This window comes from Talpa europaea (genome assembly GCF_964194135.1).
Source record: "Talpa europaea genome assembly, chromosome: 7".
Lineage (NCBI taxonomy): Eukaryota > Metazoa > Chordata > Mammalia > Eulipotyphla > Talpidae > Talpa > Talpa europaea.
The window spans coordinates 50,789,749-50,805,359 of NC_140074.1; the positions used below are offsets into that span (position 1 = coordinate 50,789,749).

At 32.0% G+C, this 15,611-nt stretch overlaps 1 protein-coding gene across 4 annotated transcripts in view; it reads right to left on the bottom strand.

The window, feature by feature from the left end:
• AGTPBP1 (ATP/GTP binding carboxypeptidase 1) overlaps window positions 1-15,611 on the bottom strand; it is a gene marked incomplete at both ends in the record, with an annotated part of 95,128 nt that overhangs the window by 52,396 nt on the left and 27,121 nt on the right. For 3 of the 4 annotated variants that reach the window (XM_084237324.1, XM_084237323.1, XM_084237322.1), the window contains 5 exons: window positions 945-1,061; window positions 6,277-6,374; window positions 9,525-9,702; window positions 11,139-11,347; window positions 14,571-14,608. In XM_084237324.1, coding sequence (XP_084093450.1) covers window positions 945-1,061; window positions 6,277-6,374; window positions 9,525-9,702; window positions 11,139-11,347; window positions 14,571-14,608 — 640 coding nt within the window. The remainder of the gene's footprint in view (window positions 1-944; window positions 1,062-6,276; window positions 6,375-9,524; window positions 9,703-11,138; window positions 11,348-14,570; window positions 14,609-15,611) is intronic. The other variant, XM_084237325.1, reaches the window with a different exon arrangement.

Sequence of the window (15,611 nt, forward strand, 5' to 3'; positions counted from 1 at the left end):
CAACAAAATTCATTACAGTTATTTTACTTTTATATTATAAATGCCCATATATCACCAAAAAATGGGAAATTTTAGAAATGTAGAAACACATTAAAATCACCCCAAATCCTACTGGTGAATACTCAATTAAATCATTATTCATTAATTCAACAAATATTTCAGAGTGTCTGTTTTGTGCTAAGTACTACTTCTGGCACTTAAGAAGAAAAAACTCTCTCCTTTTACAGCCTACATTCTTCTTAGGGAAAAAGAGGAGAGATAAAGTGTTATAGCAAAAAAAAAAAAAAAAAAGGGTGGGGTTGAAGGGTAACACAGATTAGGAGTGCGAGGGGAAGGGGCGGTGGGTTGTAGTTTTAAAGGCCATTGATTATGGAAGCCTCACTGAGAAGATGAGACATACACAAAGACAGAAGACTGCCAGTACACAAAGTGGAAAAATGCTGAGAGTGTTCCAAGAACAGCAGGAGCCTGGGATGACTAGACTAGAATGAACAAGATGAATCCAAAAGCAAGGGAAACAAAAGCAAAAATAAACAAATGGAATTACAGCAAACTGAAAACCTACAAGGATGGGACACTGCCATGGGGTTTTGGTGGAGGGAGAGTGAAGCAGGTGTACATATGTAAAAGTGTATTCCCCAAATTATACAGTTACATAAACAACTGATATATTAATAAAATTTGAGAAAAGGCAAATGAATATACAAAGTTATGAACCACAGGCATGAAAAAATTTAATTTTTTATCCAAGAATTAAATGAGCTATTCCCACTCATTTTATAGAGGAAGTAATTTGCAGTTCAGAATGTTGAGTTGTCAATAACTCATTAAAAACAACAAAATGTCATTTTTTAGAAATGAAAACAACGAATAAATGCTTAGAGAAAGGAAAAAGGAACTATTACTTAAAATAATTTAAAATGCTGAATTTTCTATATTTATACCTGAAAATCATCAACAAGCTCAGGGAAAAGATGTTCATACATTTTAAGTTCTTCTATCGTTCGTCCTGGTTCTTGTTGGGGTTTTAGTTTATTAATGTCCGTTTCAATATCATCATTCTGAAATAATAAAGACACAGGTCACCAGTAAAGAAAAGTTAAAATTACAGATACATTTTAGATTAAAAGTTTTCAAAATGATCAATTATATACAATTAGAAAACAATCACTGAATAAAGGCTTTACTAACTTTACCATAAAAGTTGCTTATATTTTGGGGTTGTTGAGTTTTTCCTGTTTTGCTTGTTTTGTTGTGTTCTGGTTTTCCCAACGGTTATTCTAACATAACACTCTAATTTACAGTCAAGATAGAAAGTTTAGAAGACTAAGTATGTTTCCTCTAACTTCCCTAATTGTCATCATTTTTCTCATATTAAAGATCAATAAAATTTAAGAAAACAACGTTTTAAAAAGTAAGTATATGAGGGGCCTTCCCGGTGGCGCAGCGGTTGAGCGCTGGGTTGCAAAGCTGCTCGCAGCCTCTGCAGCGCCAGTTCAATCCCCGGCTGCTCCCCGGACACCGGAAGAGGGTCCCACATGGCGTGCAGACCTCTCCTGCCGCCCACTGCTCCCCTCAGCAGTGTACTTCGGTCCTTCTGCCTGTTCTGCTCCCCGCTCTGGCTCTGGTGAATTCTCTCACCCTCCCGTGCTTCTGACTGTACCCAGTGCTTACATAAATAAATAAATGAATAAATAAATTAATAAATCTTTAAAAAAAAAAAGTAAGTATATGATTACATGAACAATATGAAGCACTATGCTAAACATTTTACACATATTACCTAATTTAATGTGCATAAGACCACTATGAAGTAGATAATATCATTACCTCCATTTAACTGAAGAGGAAACTGAGGTACAGAGAGGTTAAGTAGTTGTTCAAAATCACACAGAGAGAAGAGCCAGGATGTAAAACTAGTGATTGCAGAGCATATATTGCTAGTCAACATGATGCACTGCTTCAGTAAACTAGTGATTACCACTAGTATTCCAGTCAGTAAAGTTCCCTTAAAAAAGCTCAATGTCACAATTCACTGTCAGAGGGAAAAAAAAAAGTAAGGAGGGCCTCCCCGGTGGCACAGCGGTTGAGTGCTGGGTTGCGAAGCTGCCCGCAGCCTCTGCAGCACCGGTTCGATCCCCGGCTGCTCCCCGGCCACAGGAAGAGGGTCCCACGTGGCGCGCAGACCTCTCCTGCCGCCCGCTGCTCCCCTCAGCAGTGTACTTCGGTCCTTCTGCCTGCTCTGCTCCCTGCCCTGGCTCTGGTGAATTCTCTCACCCTCCCGCGCTTCTGATTGTACCCAGTGCTTGTATAAATAAATAAATAAATAAAGTTAAATAAATAAATAGAAATAAATCTTTAAAAAAAAAATGAGTAAGGTAACTGTCAGAAATGATTTCCAGGCCCCTTTGGTAAAGAGAGGGTAAGTTTAAAGGAGAAGCAGGACCTCAGAGAAACAGGATATATAAGCAGGATCAATTTGGTCTGTATCACTGTTCAAAGAGTAATGTATACCATAATGAGAGAATGAGTTTCAGTTTTCTGACTATCCAAGCTATTTCCTAGGACCCTCAAAAACATTGGCTGTGCACACAATACAAATTCATTCACTTCACTGATGCCTAAAGAGATAATAAACCATCTTTAAATTTTAATTGGTATTCATTTAATTGGTATTCATTTTTTATATTCATTCACCTTTCTACCAAACTACATTTTTCCTGCCTTAAAAAGAATTTCTTCTACTATGCTTCAAATCATTACAATGTTTTACATGCATACACTTACCTGACTATATTTATACATTTTCATATTTGAAAGACTATGTACTTCTCACTTTATATTCAGAAATATAGCTGTTATTTATATAAACAATATAAAAGGTGTTCCCCACTACCGTGCATAATAAAAAGTGATTTCACTTAAAGAATATCATGCTATTATTGTATTATTATTACATGAATACATCCCTGCATATATCTTTAAGTCATGCACTGATGAACAGTAGTATATAATATTTTTCTTGATTAGTATCTAATAACATAGACAATGCTTCCAAAGTTTAAAAAATCATAAAGATAATAATTTCTCTAAATTTAATTGGTCAATATTCAATAACATTTTGTGAAAATAGAGCCTAACAGAGGCTTTCTACTTTAAAAATGAAGAATTTACCTGTAAAACTGGCATAGTAAGGAAAGAAAACTATACTTTGAGATCTCCATAGCAGAAAACTATTTTGGTTTGGGGAAAAACAAAGGTGCAGAGCTACCCACTTAGGGGGAAAAAAACCTTCTTCCAATCCTTGTACTTTTTCTAAGGTTAAGGAGGGAAAAAAGAATGAATTGAAACTTAGATACAGACAAAACTTGTGTACCTTTAATAGCAAACAAGAGGAAGTGGCAGACAATGGTGAAGGGGGAAAAAAAGATAATATAGTCCAACTGTCTTGAAGCCCTTTAGTACAGTGGTAAAAAAGAGTGAACATTCACACAGATTGCTTTATTCTGAATCCTGGCCCCACCTCTTATAAGCTACACTGATAACCTTTCTGTGCCTCGTATTCTATTAGCCATGTGGCTAATAGAGGTAATAATATCTTACAGGACTGCTATGAGGATTTAAGGGTTAATATATGTAAAGAGCATGGATTACCATGAGATTAAGAATTCACTAAAACAATCTATGCTTTTTTCTTATTATTCTGTGTGTTAAAGTCAGGGGCAATCATTGATGCTACAATGAATAAAACTGCCAACAACCATATTTTTCAAAAATGTCAAGGTCATAAAAAAGAAATCTGTGAAATGTAATATATTAATGAAGACATAAGATACAAGATAATTAAAAGCAATACCTAATGCTAGAGCCTATACTAGAGAGGGAAATAAATCTTATGAAGGACAGTATTAAATCAGCTGACAAAATGAATTATGAATGATAGATTAGATTAAAATGTATCACTGCAAATCGTTAAAAACTGTACTGTGGTTTTGTAAGAGAGTATCACAATTCTTAGGAAATATATACTTACATTAAAGGTAAAGGACAGCAATATATGATACATGAAACTCACAAATGATAAAAAAAAAATTACAGTGACAATCTTCAAGCAACATAACTAGAATCACTGTTATAATTCCTATTGATTTCTACTTCCCCACCAATTTCTCTCTTTACATCTGTACTAATCACAACATATATTTTAAAAGAGGCTCCTGAGTCATGAAAAAATAAATTGTACTAAACACACTTAGCTTTTTTTGTTTGTTTTTTATGTTTAAACATCCTTACTTTTTCACAATATAGGCTCTCTCCCCTCAGGTGTGGTCACCATGATTTTCCCACCACTGAAGTGCCCACCTCCTCCCCCAGCCCTTCTCCATTCTCTTCCTCTCCCTTCCTCTCCTCCTCCTCCTCTGAGTATCTCAGATCTACGGTCTGCTTTTAAGGGTCAGTTTTACAGTTTGTCTTTGTCTAATCCTTTTAATAGACATGGAAATATACCACAAAGAAAAGAAAGGTTTCCCCGGCAATTCCACTCCTAGGGATCTACCCAAAGGACACAAAAACACTGATTCAAAAGAACACCTGTACCCCTATGTTTACTGCAGCACTATTTACAATGGGTAAAACCTGGAAACAACCCAAATACCCAAAAATAGATGACTGGATCAAGAAGATGTGGTATATATACATAATGGAATATTATTCAGCAATCAAAAAAGATAAACTCAGGCCATTTGCAGCAATGTGGATGGAGTTAGAAGGAATTATGCTCAGTGAAATAAACCAGAAGGAGAAAGAAAAATATCAGATGGTTTCACTTATAGCAGGAATATAGGGGAACCAAATAAGACATCAGTGTAAAAAAAATAATAACAATACAAACCACAACAAAGCAAAAACGGACAATTATAAATCAGAGACATCCTGCAGGGGAGGAGGAAGGAGAGGGATCAGAGGGAAGGAAGGAGGGAGGAGCACAGGGGACTGAGGTGATGGTGCACGGGTGCACTGGAGAAGGAAACTCTATGGGGACTACACCTGAGGGGGGTAGAAGGAAGCAAATATTGTTTAAAAATGAACAATGATGTAAAAAATTTAATATGTATATATATATATAAATAAAAACAGTTAAGGCAAAAAAAAAAAAAGAAAGGTTTCTACCAAAATATGGTATTTTAAATTATAGATGTAGTATTCATCTGGGAAATTTTACTACACTCAAACTCTCACTTCCCAATGACTTCAAAAAGTTGATTTTAGCATATCTCCTGTTATAAAAGAATACTTTACATACAGAATTTAAATCTCCTAACTTGGATCCTACCAGTTAAGGATTTGCTTAGACCATCAGAGTTTACACTATTTTTCTTCCTTATTGCTTCTTGGGATCAGTACACAAATCATCATGCTGTCCAAATTACTAACTTGATAAATTTGCCAGCGCCTGCCCTCCATGGACACATTTGGTAATAATGAAATTGATTTTATACTTGTTATTTAGAAATCTCTGAAATTGACTTTATATCTGTTATTTAGAAATTTTATTCTAACTCCTAAGGCAATCAAATACTCAGTATATACTAATTTTGATGTAGTATCTCAAGACAAAAAGATTCACACTGACAAGAGTCAACTAAGTCCCCCACAAAAAAAAGCACTAAACTAAACACTAAACATGGAAATAAGCAGATTTTCCTACAGATACTAAAACCAGTGAATAAAGCAAAATAGAGTCTATCTAGATTTCCAGAGGTTCCAAAAATTCTGAAACCTCATCTGCCTCTACCTAACATCTCACATGACAATCTTTTCTCAACCCAATACTTTTTCCACTAAATGAAACTAAATGAACTAAATGAAATCTCATTATGCAAACATTAATTCTTAACGAAAACTCATTAGTTATAGATTATTTTCCACCCATTTTTGTATTCCCAAACAGTTATTGAGAGAGGAATATGCTGCCATTGAGAGTCTAAAGCCATTGTCCTTCAAGCTAAGGTTTCCTTACACTTCAAAATCTAAGCAAGAAAGGTCAGATAAAATCTTCCTGGTCAGAGAGCACAAAAATAAGTCACTTTAAGATACTTTTCAGACCAATGGAAATAAAGCAAAATTATATTCCCTTTCAAAAGCTTAGTGTCCATAGTCATCCTGGTAATAACAGTGTACAAATTAATCCATCATTATCTACATCTACTTATTCAATTTTTATTTTACAATTGTGTTTATAATTTCTAAAGCTGAACAACAGAAACTTATACTAACCTTAAAATTTTGATCTAAGTCATCTTCATTTTCAGTTTCATTTTCAGCTTCCAAATCAGTATCATCATTGTCATCACTTTCATCTACTACGTCATCCACTGTGATACAAAATGAGCTATAAGTAGGTCAGTAGTAAGCATTCTACAACACGCACCTCCAAAGGTAGTATTTTATGTATAAAATATTATATAGAGATAGTATATGTATAAGTATTTCAATCGCCAAAGGAAAAGTAAATGAAATTTTTTATTAAAAATGTGTCTAAGGCTGTTCCAGGTGTTGAAAAACCTTTAAGATAAAAGTGCTTTAAAATTTGTAAAAGCATCATAAAATAAATGGGCTTTATACTGTTTTCAGTTTTAAAAAAATTAACAGTCCTCTGTTCCAACAATTTTAATGAAACATCTTGTTTCCTATTTATTATTAATTTCAACAACTCATTTTATCTCTTTATAAGTCACCTCTTATTTACTTGTTTCAATGACAACCATATGTCAGGTATTGTGTTGGGTGCTGGGAATTTTCTTTTAAACATGTGTAAATATATACTCCCCATAAAGATAAAGCTCATGAGGGTAAAGAACAGAAAACTGTAAACAAGAAATTATAATATGAAACATGTATATTAATAATGACATATACTTCAAAATGTTATGAGATTTTGATTTGCATTTCCCCAGTGATAAGTGATAATAGTGAACATCTTTTTATGACGACTCGACATTTGGATATTTTCTTTGGTGAAATGTCTATTTAGACCAGACTCTCTGACCACTTTTTAATAAAATTGCTCATTATTTGGTATGAATTGCTTACACACTTTGCATTTTAACCCTTTGTCAGATGGATACTTTGCACATATATTCTCTCATTTTAATGATGGTTTCTTTAACTGTGCAGACGCTTTTTAGTTTGATGTAGTTCCATTTGTTTTATACTTTCTTTCTTTTTTTTTTCTTTTATTTTTTCAACTTGTCATTGAGTTGAGTCCCCAAGACAGAGCTAAGAAAAGGATGATCTGATATAATATACATTATAAAATGATGACCAAGATGAATATAATAAACATATCTATCACCTCACATAGTTAACATTGTTAACACTTCATATCTATGTGGTGAGAATCTCAAGAAATTTCAATTATATAATATACCATATAATTAGCTATAGTCACCATGTTACATATTTGATTCTCAGAATTCATATTTCTTCTAATAGGGTGACCTCATCACCCCATTTATTGATCCTCTTTAAGTCCCTGGTACCCAATATTATAGTCTCTATTTCTATAGCATCAGTTTGTTTGTTTGTTTTCATTTCTAAAGATTTCACATATAAGTAATACTATCCAGTATTTTTCATTCTCTCTCTGGCCTATTTACATAGCATAATGACCACCAGATTCATCTATGTTGTTACAAGTGGTAGGATTTCCTCCTTTTTTATGGCTGAATAAACTATTTTTAAGATGTTAACTTCAATTGCATATAAATGGTCTATCCACTTACATGCCTCCTCCACAATTTATGTAGTTGATTTATATCAGTTTATACTGTGTGTCCATTAACAATACTGTAGCTATAATTATTTTTAACACATTAGTCTCAATTTATATGCTAGGGTTCAAAGCGATTTACATACTAACATTCCAGCATTAGTGTATTTTGAATATGACTACATATTTACCCTTATTAATAAATTTTATACTTTCATATGTTTTAATGTTACTGATTAGCATTTTTTTGCTTCAGCCTAAAAACTTCCTTTAGCATTTCTTCTAAGGCAGGCAGTGGTGATAAATTCCTTCAGCTTTATTTCTATTTCTCCTTTTTTACTGATATTTATGTATGCATGTATGTATGTGTATATGTATGTACGTGTGTGTATATATGCATGTATGTAGGCACTTACTGAGTTAATAGTGGTTAACATCATTATTTCTGTTTTAGAGGTACAGGATCTCCCCCTCCAGGTATTGTTACTATACCACACCCAAAGATGACTTTGGGTAAAATATTCCTGGTTGATAATTTTTCCTTGAACACTTCAATTTATTCACATCTTTACTATTATATTTGTTACATGTTCTATGTTTGTTCCATGAGGATGTTCCTTTTCCCTAGATTTCATTTTTGGTATTGGTGCTCCCTTATTTTTAACATCTGTTGGTAACTTTTCTTTTTCTTTTTTGAGAATATTCTCTTTTCAATAAAATTTTATTTATTTGCCATCGATTCACAAAACAACATAAATTTCAGCAGCTGTTAGTAATTTCAAAAGGATTAGTAAGAACAAGTTAGGTCACTGTTTTCACTTATGTACCTTACTCTACCCCAGACTCAGTCTTAGACTTTCAAACCTGTGAAAGGAAATTTCTTAATAATCTGTTCATATTTTGTGCAGATTAAACTTGTATGTTAGTAATTAAATATTTCAAAAATAATGTACTATGTGTGATATATGTTATTGCTTAATCCATATCAAGGATAATAAAACTAATTATAATTTCTTTAAAATTCTTTTAAATATTTTATTTCAAATACATATTTTTTAAATATAAAGAACTTTTACTTATTTTACAAAAGAAAATAAACAGTAACAACACTTTAGAAACTCTACATAAACTTCTATTTAGAAATTCTATTAATTCATTTTAAGATTAAATTGTAATCCTGGTCTACTTTTGCCAGATCTTATCAGAAATTTCTGGTTTTACACATTAAGAAATTTAAACAATTACTTTCTTTAATACATACTTAGATATTATATAGGAAAGCACTAACAGTCAATTTCTGTTAATTTCTTCTATCAATTATGTCATATAAATTTTGTTAAGCAAAAATCATAACATTTTTGGTGATTAGGTTTTTTTAATTTAAGAAAAATGAGATTTATTAAAAAGCTACAAATATAAGCCCAAACCTCATTACCTAAACATTTAAAGTTGATATTCTTATACTTTGAAAATTTATACATAACTATCAAATATCAATTTCTCATGAGTTCTTATATATTTTCACAATTCACTTTTACAAATATGTAACATACCCCACACTACTTCCCTATTTACTAGACCTCATTTTCTTATATTTAAAAAAGTATTCCTTAACTAAAACATAATCTTGAAAATGTAATGGTTTCATTAAGGCCTTCTTTTGCTGGGTAGCTGGACACAAGCTAAGAAAAAAGTCAACAGACTTGCACGATTCCAAAACTACTAAAAGTCAGCATTAAGTATATGGTTGTACCTTCAGGGGGTAAACTGTAAAGCTGGGCCACAGGTCCATTCACAGGAATAACTGGCAACTGGAAATGGAAAGAACTTTTAATTGTTGGAAGCGGCAGGCGATTTTTAGGGAAACACTTCCTCATTATCAGACTGGAGGTGTTGACAAGAGGATCAAGGGTCCTGACAGCCAAACATTCCTGTTTTTTAAAGAAAAAAAACTATTAATTATGTGCCTTTGGTGAGTAATTAAGCCAATTTTATATTACTTCAGATAGAAATACATTACATATACCACCAAAAGGCAGTATTTTAATATAATTATAACTATGACTATTCAGAAGTATCTTTATTCAGGTAAAAAGAATTAAGAAAGACAATAAGTAAGAAAGGTGTAAGTAATAAAAAGAAATGTGCATTTGGCTGAGCCTGTCTCAGATCTTTCAGTAATCATGCAGTAGCAGTTCTAATAAAGCAGCTGTTAAACTTTAAAATGAAAAGCCTGAATACAAATTTCAGATTTATTTGAGTTTAATTTGCTATCCAATCCTGAGAAGGACAAATGGAGAATTTGTTAATGGATCAAATGTTAAGAGACATAAACAAAACCAACCAAGCATTTTTCAGAAAGCAAATACCCATCACTGTCTATATTAGGAATAGTAAAAGCACATGCATTATAATTGATGATCAAAAAAATTTTAAGTTAAGGGTAAACATAAAAGGTGTTCTCAGATATTTTAACTATTGTCATGTAGAGATTGCTTGCTGTGTACAAGACCAAGAGGATACAACCGAGATAGCTGGCTGGGAATTTCAAAAAAAGATTTCCTTCTAATGATAGCCTTCGAAAAACAAAAGGGTTACATTTCAACATCCTTCTTCCTCATAGCTGACATCTTTTACAAACACTAGTGTCCTGCTAAAGATACTGTTAATAAAGTTTATGCTACAAAAGATGGCTGGAAAACTAGGATCTCTAATTTTCACATTTCATTTTTGTACCTTCTCTACTTTAAAAACACTTTACACTCACAAATGACAGAACTTCTTTGGCAGACTTCAGGATTTTGTAAATACCTTATGAAGGGAACATGCAAAGCTAAGTACAGCCAACTGCACATCTCAGAAAAGACAGAAGCCTTTCTGCCTTAAGGACCATCTTCCTTTTACCTTTGGAACACAATTCACATTGCAGGTATGCAGTATTTTCTTCAATTCAGGTCATGTGAGAAATAATTGATGGTTTCCTTTTTAAAAATATATTTATTGCTTTCATGCTGTTCTTTCTGTACCTAAAGATTTCTTAAGAACCAAATATTGGGCCTCCCTGGTGGCGCAGCAGTTAAGCGCCAGGCTGTGAGGCTGCCTGCAGCCTCTGCAGCGCTGATTCGATCCTTGGCCACTGGGAAGGGTCCCACATGGTGCGACAGACCTCTCCTGCTGCGCCCACTGCTCCCCTCAGCAGTGTACTTCATCAGTCTCCCTGCTCTGCTCTCCCCTCTGGCTCTGGTGAATTCTCTCACCCTCCCGTGCTTCTGACTGTACCCAGTGCTTGTATAAATAAATAAATAAATCTTTTAAAAAAAAAAAGAACCAAATATTAATATATAAACACAATAATGAGAAAACTCACTTGTGAAGTGCTATAAAGAATTTTCATCCCATTGGCATCAATAAATGCTTTTCTTCCCAACTTGATGTTCGTAACACTTTTTAAACTCTGTAAAATTCCTTTCCGAATGAGCATGTTTCTATGCCGATTATCATGACGATGCCAATCTAGATAAATTGTTAAGAGAACTTGGACATATCCTCTGTCTACAGCTCTCCTGGCATTGGTTTCTTTAACAAAAGAAAATTAGAAAGAGTATTTTTTAAGTGATAAGAGAAAGTGGTGGTAAGATATATCAAATTAAATATCAAACATAACCTCAATATTGAAATATTCTTATAATTCTTTTTCTCAAAAAATACATGGCAAACCACATATTTAAATATTTTATCTAACAAAATAAATATGACAAGTCCCACATTGCAAATTAAAACACTTTTCAGAAACCTGTCTCTATATTTCTTGTGGCTTATAAATACCAAAATCTTACATGTTTTTACACCTTTTTACATTACATCTTTTTAACTGTTTTATTTTAACAAGAGTTTCGTATACATGAAACAAACTAACTTTGCTTACACTGAATGGAACATATAAGCCTTTAATTTACTAGCTGTGAATATGATTTTATTAAAAGTCATTATCATTATTGTAACTTCTATCAGAAACTTTGTAGGTATCCACTGACATGAACTCCATTTGAATGTAGCTCTTATTACAATCGTTTATGTATTTCCACTGAAATTAACTGTTTTAATGACCTCCACAATCATATAATTATCCATGTTAAAACATTTTAAATACTTATCCAATTTTTTAATAATTTAAATGTAAGGAGCATTATATGATTAGAAGATACTGCTTTCTGGTCATTAATTTTTAATATAATAAAAACTGCATTAAAGATATTTTTGTAAATAGCCAATTTTATTGCAATAGAATTCACACAAATAAATACACGAAGTTGAGCTATTTTATTATTTCAAGATGTTAATATTTAACATTATTAATGAAAAGGATGCCTTTTACTGAGATGGCAGCAAGGGAATCACTGAGCCAGCTAGCACTACATGGATGGACCTACTGTTAAGAGTGCAAAATAATGTGGAACACCAACCCATCTAAGACTATTTATTACAAAGAAATACCAATATCTCCTTAACCTCAAGTTTACCTATAATGACCACAAAGCTAATGGTAAGGACATTAAAATAATAAGACAGTAAGATTTCACTGCTTTTAGTTGCCTCAAAGAACTAGTACAATTTCCAAATGTGCTAATACATATCTACAAGTTAATGTAAAGACACTGAGATCAACAAACTTAGTAATGCTCTCTCACAAATCATTTTTTTGCATTAAACAGCTGGAAGAAATTCATGGTGGGAGGGGATGTTCTAATAAACATGCAGATTTTGCATGTTTATACTGGAATTCCCAAAAGCCTAAAAATGGTATTTATGAAAAATATTCCAATTTTTCATAAGGAGCAAATAAGAAACCTCATAACTGAAACACAGGTGCTGAGTGACCCTTAAGAGAAGCGAACAGAGCTATCTTCAATCAGCATCTGAGCACAATTAAAACATTGAGTTGTCAGAAAAGTCAGGACACACTTTTGCTTGATAAACAGAAAAAATACGTCATGACTTCTCTGACAGCCCAATAGTTTGGAAAAGGAGTTTCTATTCATGTGTTCAGGGCACCAAATTGCCAGTCAGCCTGTATCTCTTCTTCTTCCCTCTCTAATTAAAAGACAACTTAGGTTTACCTTCATAGTCAGCACCTAATCCACACTCCAGCAGTGGCAACTGAGGTTTCTGTCTTTCTGCATCCAGTATATATACATATTCTTTGTTTACCCTTTTCTGGCTTATTATAACAATCTAACTCACCCTTTTAAAGTAAATGATTGCCGACACACCAAAAAAAAGTCTTTTTTTTTTAAAAAAAAAAGTTAATGAATGTGAATGCTCCAAATGCACAAAGTATTAAAAATGTAGAATGCCACTAAGTATTTTTTGTACTATTAAGTCTTTATCCTATTTAGTGCCATGTGTCATATGAAAATATAATTAAATATACTAGAGTCATTCTACTTACCAGTTACTTTATAACCTGATGAAACAGATATGTTTGCCCACCATCCTCCTTTGAAGGAGAATGGAAGGAGCCAAAAAGAAGATTACTATCCAAAATTAAATATATCAGATTTCAGTTATTTAGGTTAACAGATTTCTAGAAGACACTTGAAATTTATGAATTTTTCTGACTTTGTTATTGGTGATTCTGAAAATTAGTATACTTTAATAAGCTTGGTTTTAATAGCTATTTTAATCTTCTCTAAACCAAAATTAATGTCTATATTAAAAACTTAATCTGTATACAGTTTGAACTGTAAGATCAAAGCACATTAAAGCAAGACTACAAATAGCTTTTTTTTAAGTTAATCCAAAAATTCTGATCTTGGTCTAACATTCATCACTACATTACCTGAAAAAAAAATGCTAAATGGCTAATCTGAGTACCACATATTTCATTTCAAGAATAAACTCTTAAATGTTTTACATACACTTGACATACCTAGGTAATTTTAAATATTTAATAAATCACTGCTTTGCCAACTATCAGATTTTCAATCACTTAATCATTTGTTACTATTCAAATAAACAATTCTGCTCATTCAAACTTAAGAGTAAATTGTTCTCATCTTTCATAGACAGAAAAATTGAAAGCCATAAACACAGATCTTTTTGACTAAATGTTACTATGGTGAAATAAAAATGTTAATGAAATTAAGTGGTAGAAGTGGGCATTCTAACAAAAAATATATATTTCAAACAGAAACACTATGTGTGTTGGAGGAGTAAATAACTACTCTCTAAAGGCACCATATCATGAGAAGATGTTTAATCCAATGCTTCAATTTTGAAGATAACAAAAATGGTGCTTTCGTTTTAAACAAATTTAGTAAACTATAAATTTACACTAATAGTCGTCTCTTTAATATAATGAATTTGAGTTTATATTAGAAACAAAATTTCTAATAAAATCATTTTCAGTGAAAATCACATGTGCTCTATCCAGACAATAGTTAAGATTTTCTACACAGTAAACATTTACAATACTCTGTTAGCTTCACTTATAAAAAGGGTAATTATATAATATTTACTTCTGTTTTCCTCTACTAACAGCACTTTTTTAATACAAACAACTTAAAAAATGGGAAGTTTAAATTTAAATACTTATATAAATGTACTGAATAAATTCCAGCACAATAAATATAAAGACATTATCAATCAACTATACTAAAAGATAAAATCAAATTTGACATTAAAATATTATAAACTGGATTTATAACTATAGACTAAAACTAAATTTATACTTTCTTAAACATAGTAGAGAGAACACTAAAAAAAAAGTATCTAGTATTTCTAGTATTTAAAAACTTACTTGATTTTAGCAATGCAGCAAGAGTGTCTAAAGCAACCCTGTCAACACGAGAAAACACAAACAACAACAGAACTAGTAAAATTAATCTACAGTAGTAAATTCAAACAATATTTCAGATAATTAATTATTCTATTATCAGTTCCAAAAGTCATTCCTGTTATAGTCAATTACATATTGTGTTTCTCTGAATATATCTATCTCTTTGGATTAAAATAAGATATGAGGAAGACTGAAGTATCAACAGGTATCACAGTATCAGAAATAACAGATATCAGAACTATCATCAGAAAAGCACCCAAAAAATTTTTAAAGAAGAAAATTAACACTAAGTCTTTATATCAGAAATTGGTTGAATAGAAATAGTGTACTTATATCTGACTTGAGAAGATTCACAAAGGAACACTATTTGGTGGCAGGGTGCAGTGTGGTAACATCACCTGAGAGGGAGATCATAAAATTCTAACACACAAACAACAATGTAAACCAGCATCGTAGCAAAAATATTAATAATAAAACTAATTTTAAAAAAAGATTCATAGGTTCTGATTCACAAGGGAATTAGAAAGATTTTAACAAAAGGTCACAACTACAAAATTCTCTGAATATTCTCACTTATCTGACTTTAAAGTAATTTTAGCTCTGTCAGACAATAATCTTAATATATAAAGTGGCAACAAAAGGAAAACATTTTGGAATTAAAGTTTGGAGAGAAGTATGAATACTTAACATTTTTCAGCCATTAGCACCAAAGAGAAATGAACATAACTAGTATCTCGAAAACTCTTACTGACCATTAGAGAAGAGAGGGATAACCAAAAAAACAAAACTTATGTTTTCATTAAACATAAATACTCAGTTATACATAGCAAAATTAGTTGTCATTAATTAGCTGTAGGAACACATATAACATCATTATGGAATATCTATCATTCAAATAGTTTTTTAAAAGGAGTTACTGAAGATATGGCAGTTAATTTCAAAAACTTTAAAAATATGTCTTTATACTACAGTGCCCCTTAGTAAGGTTTCAACAACTACAAT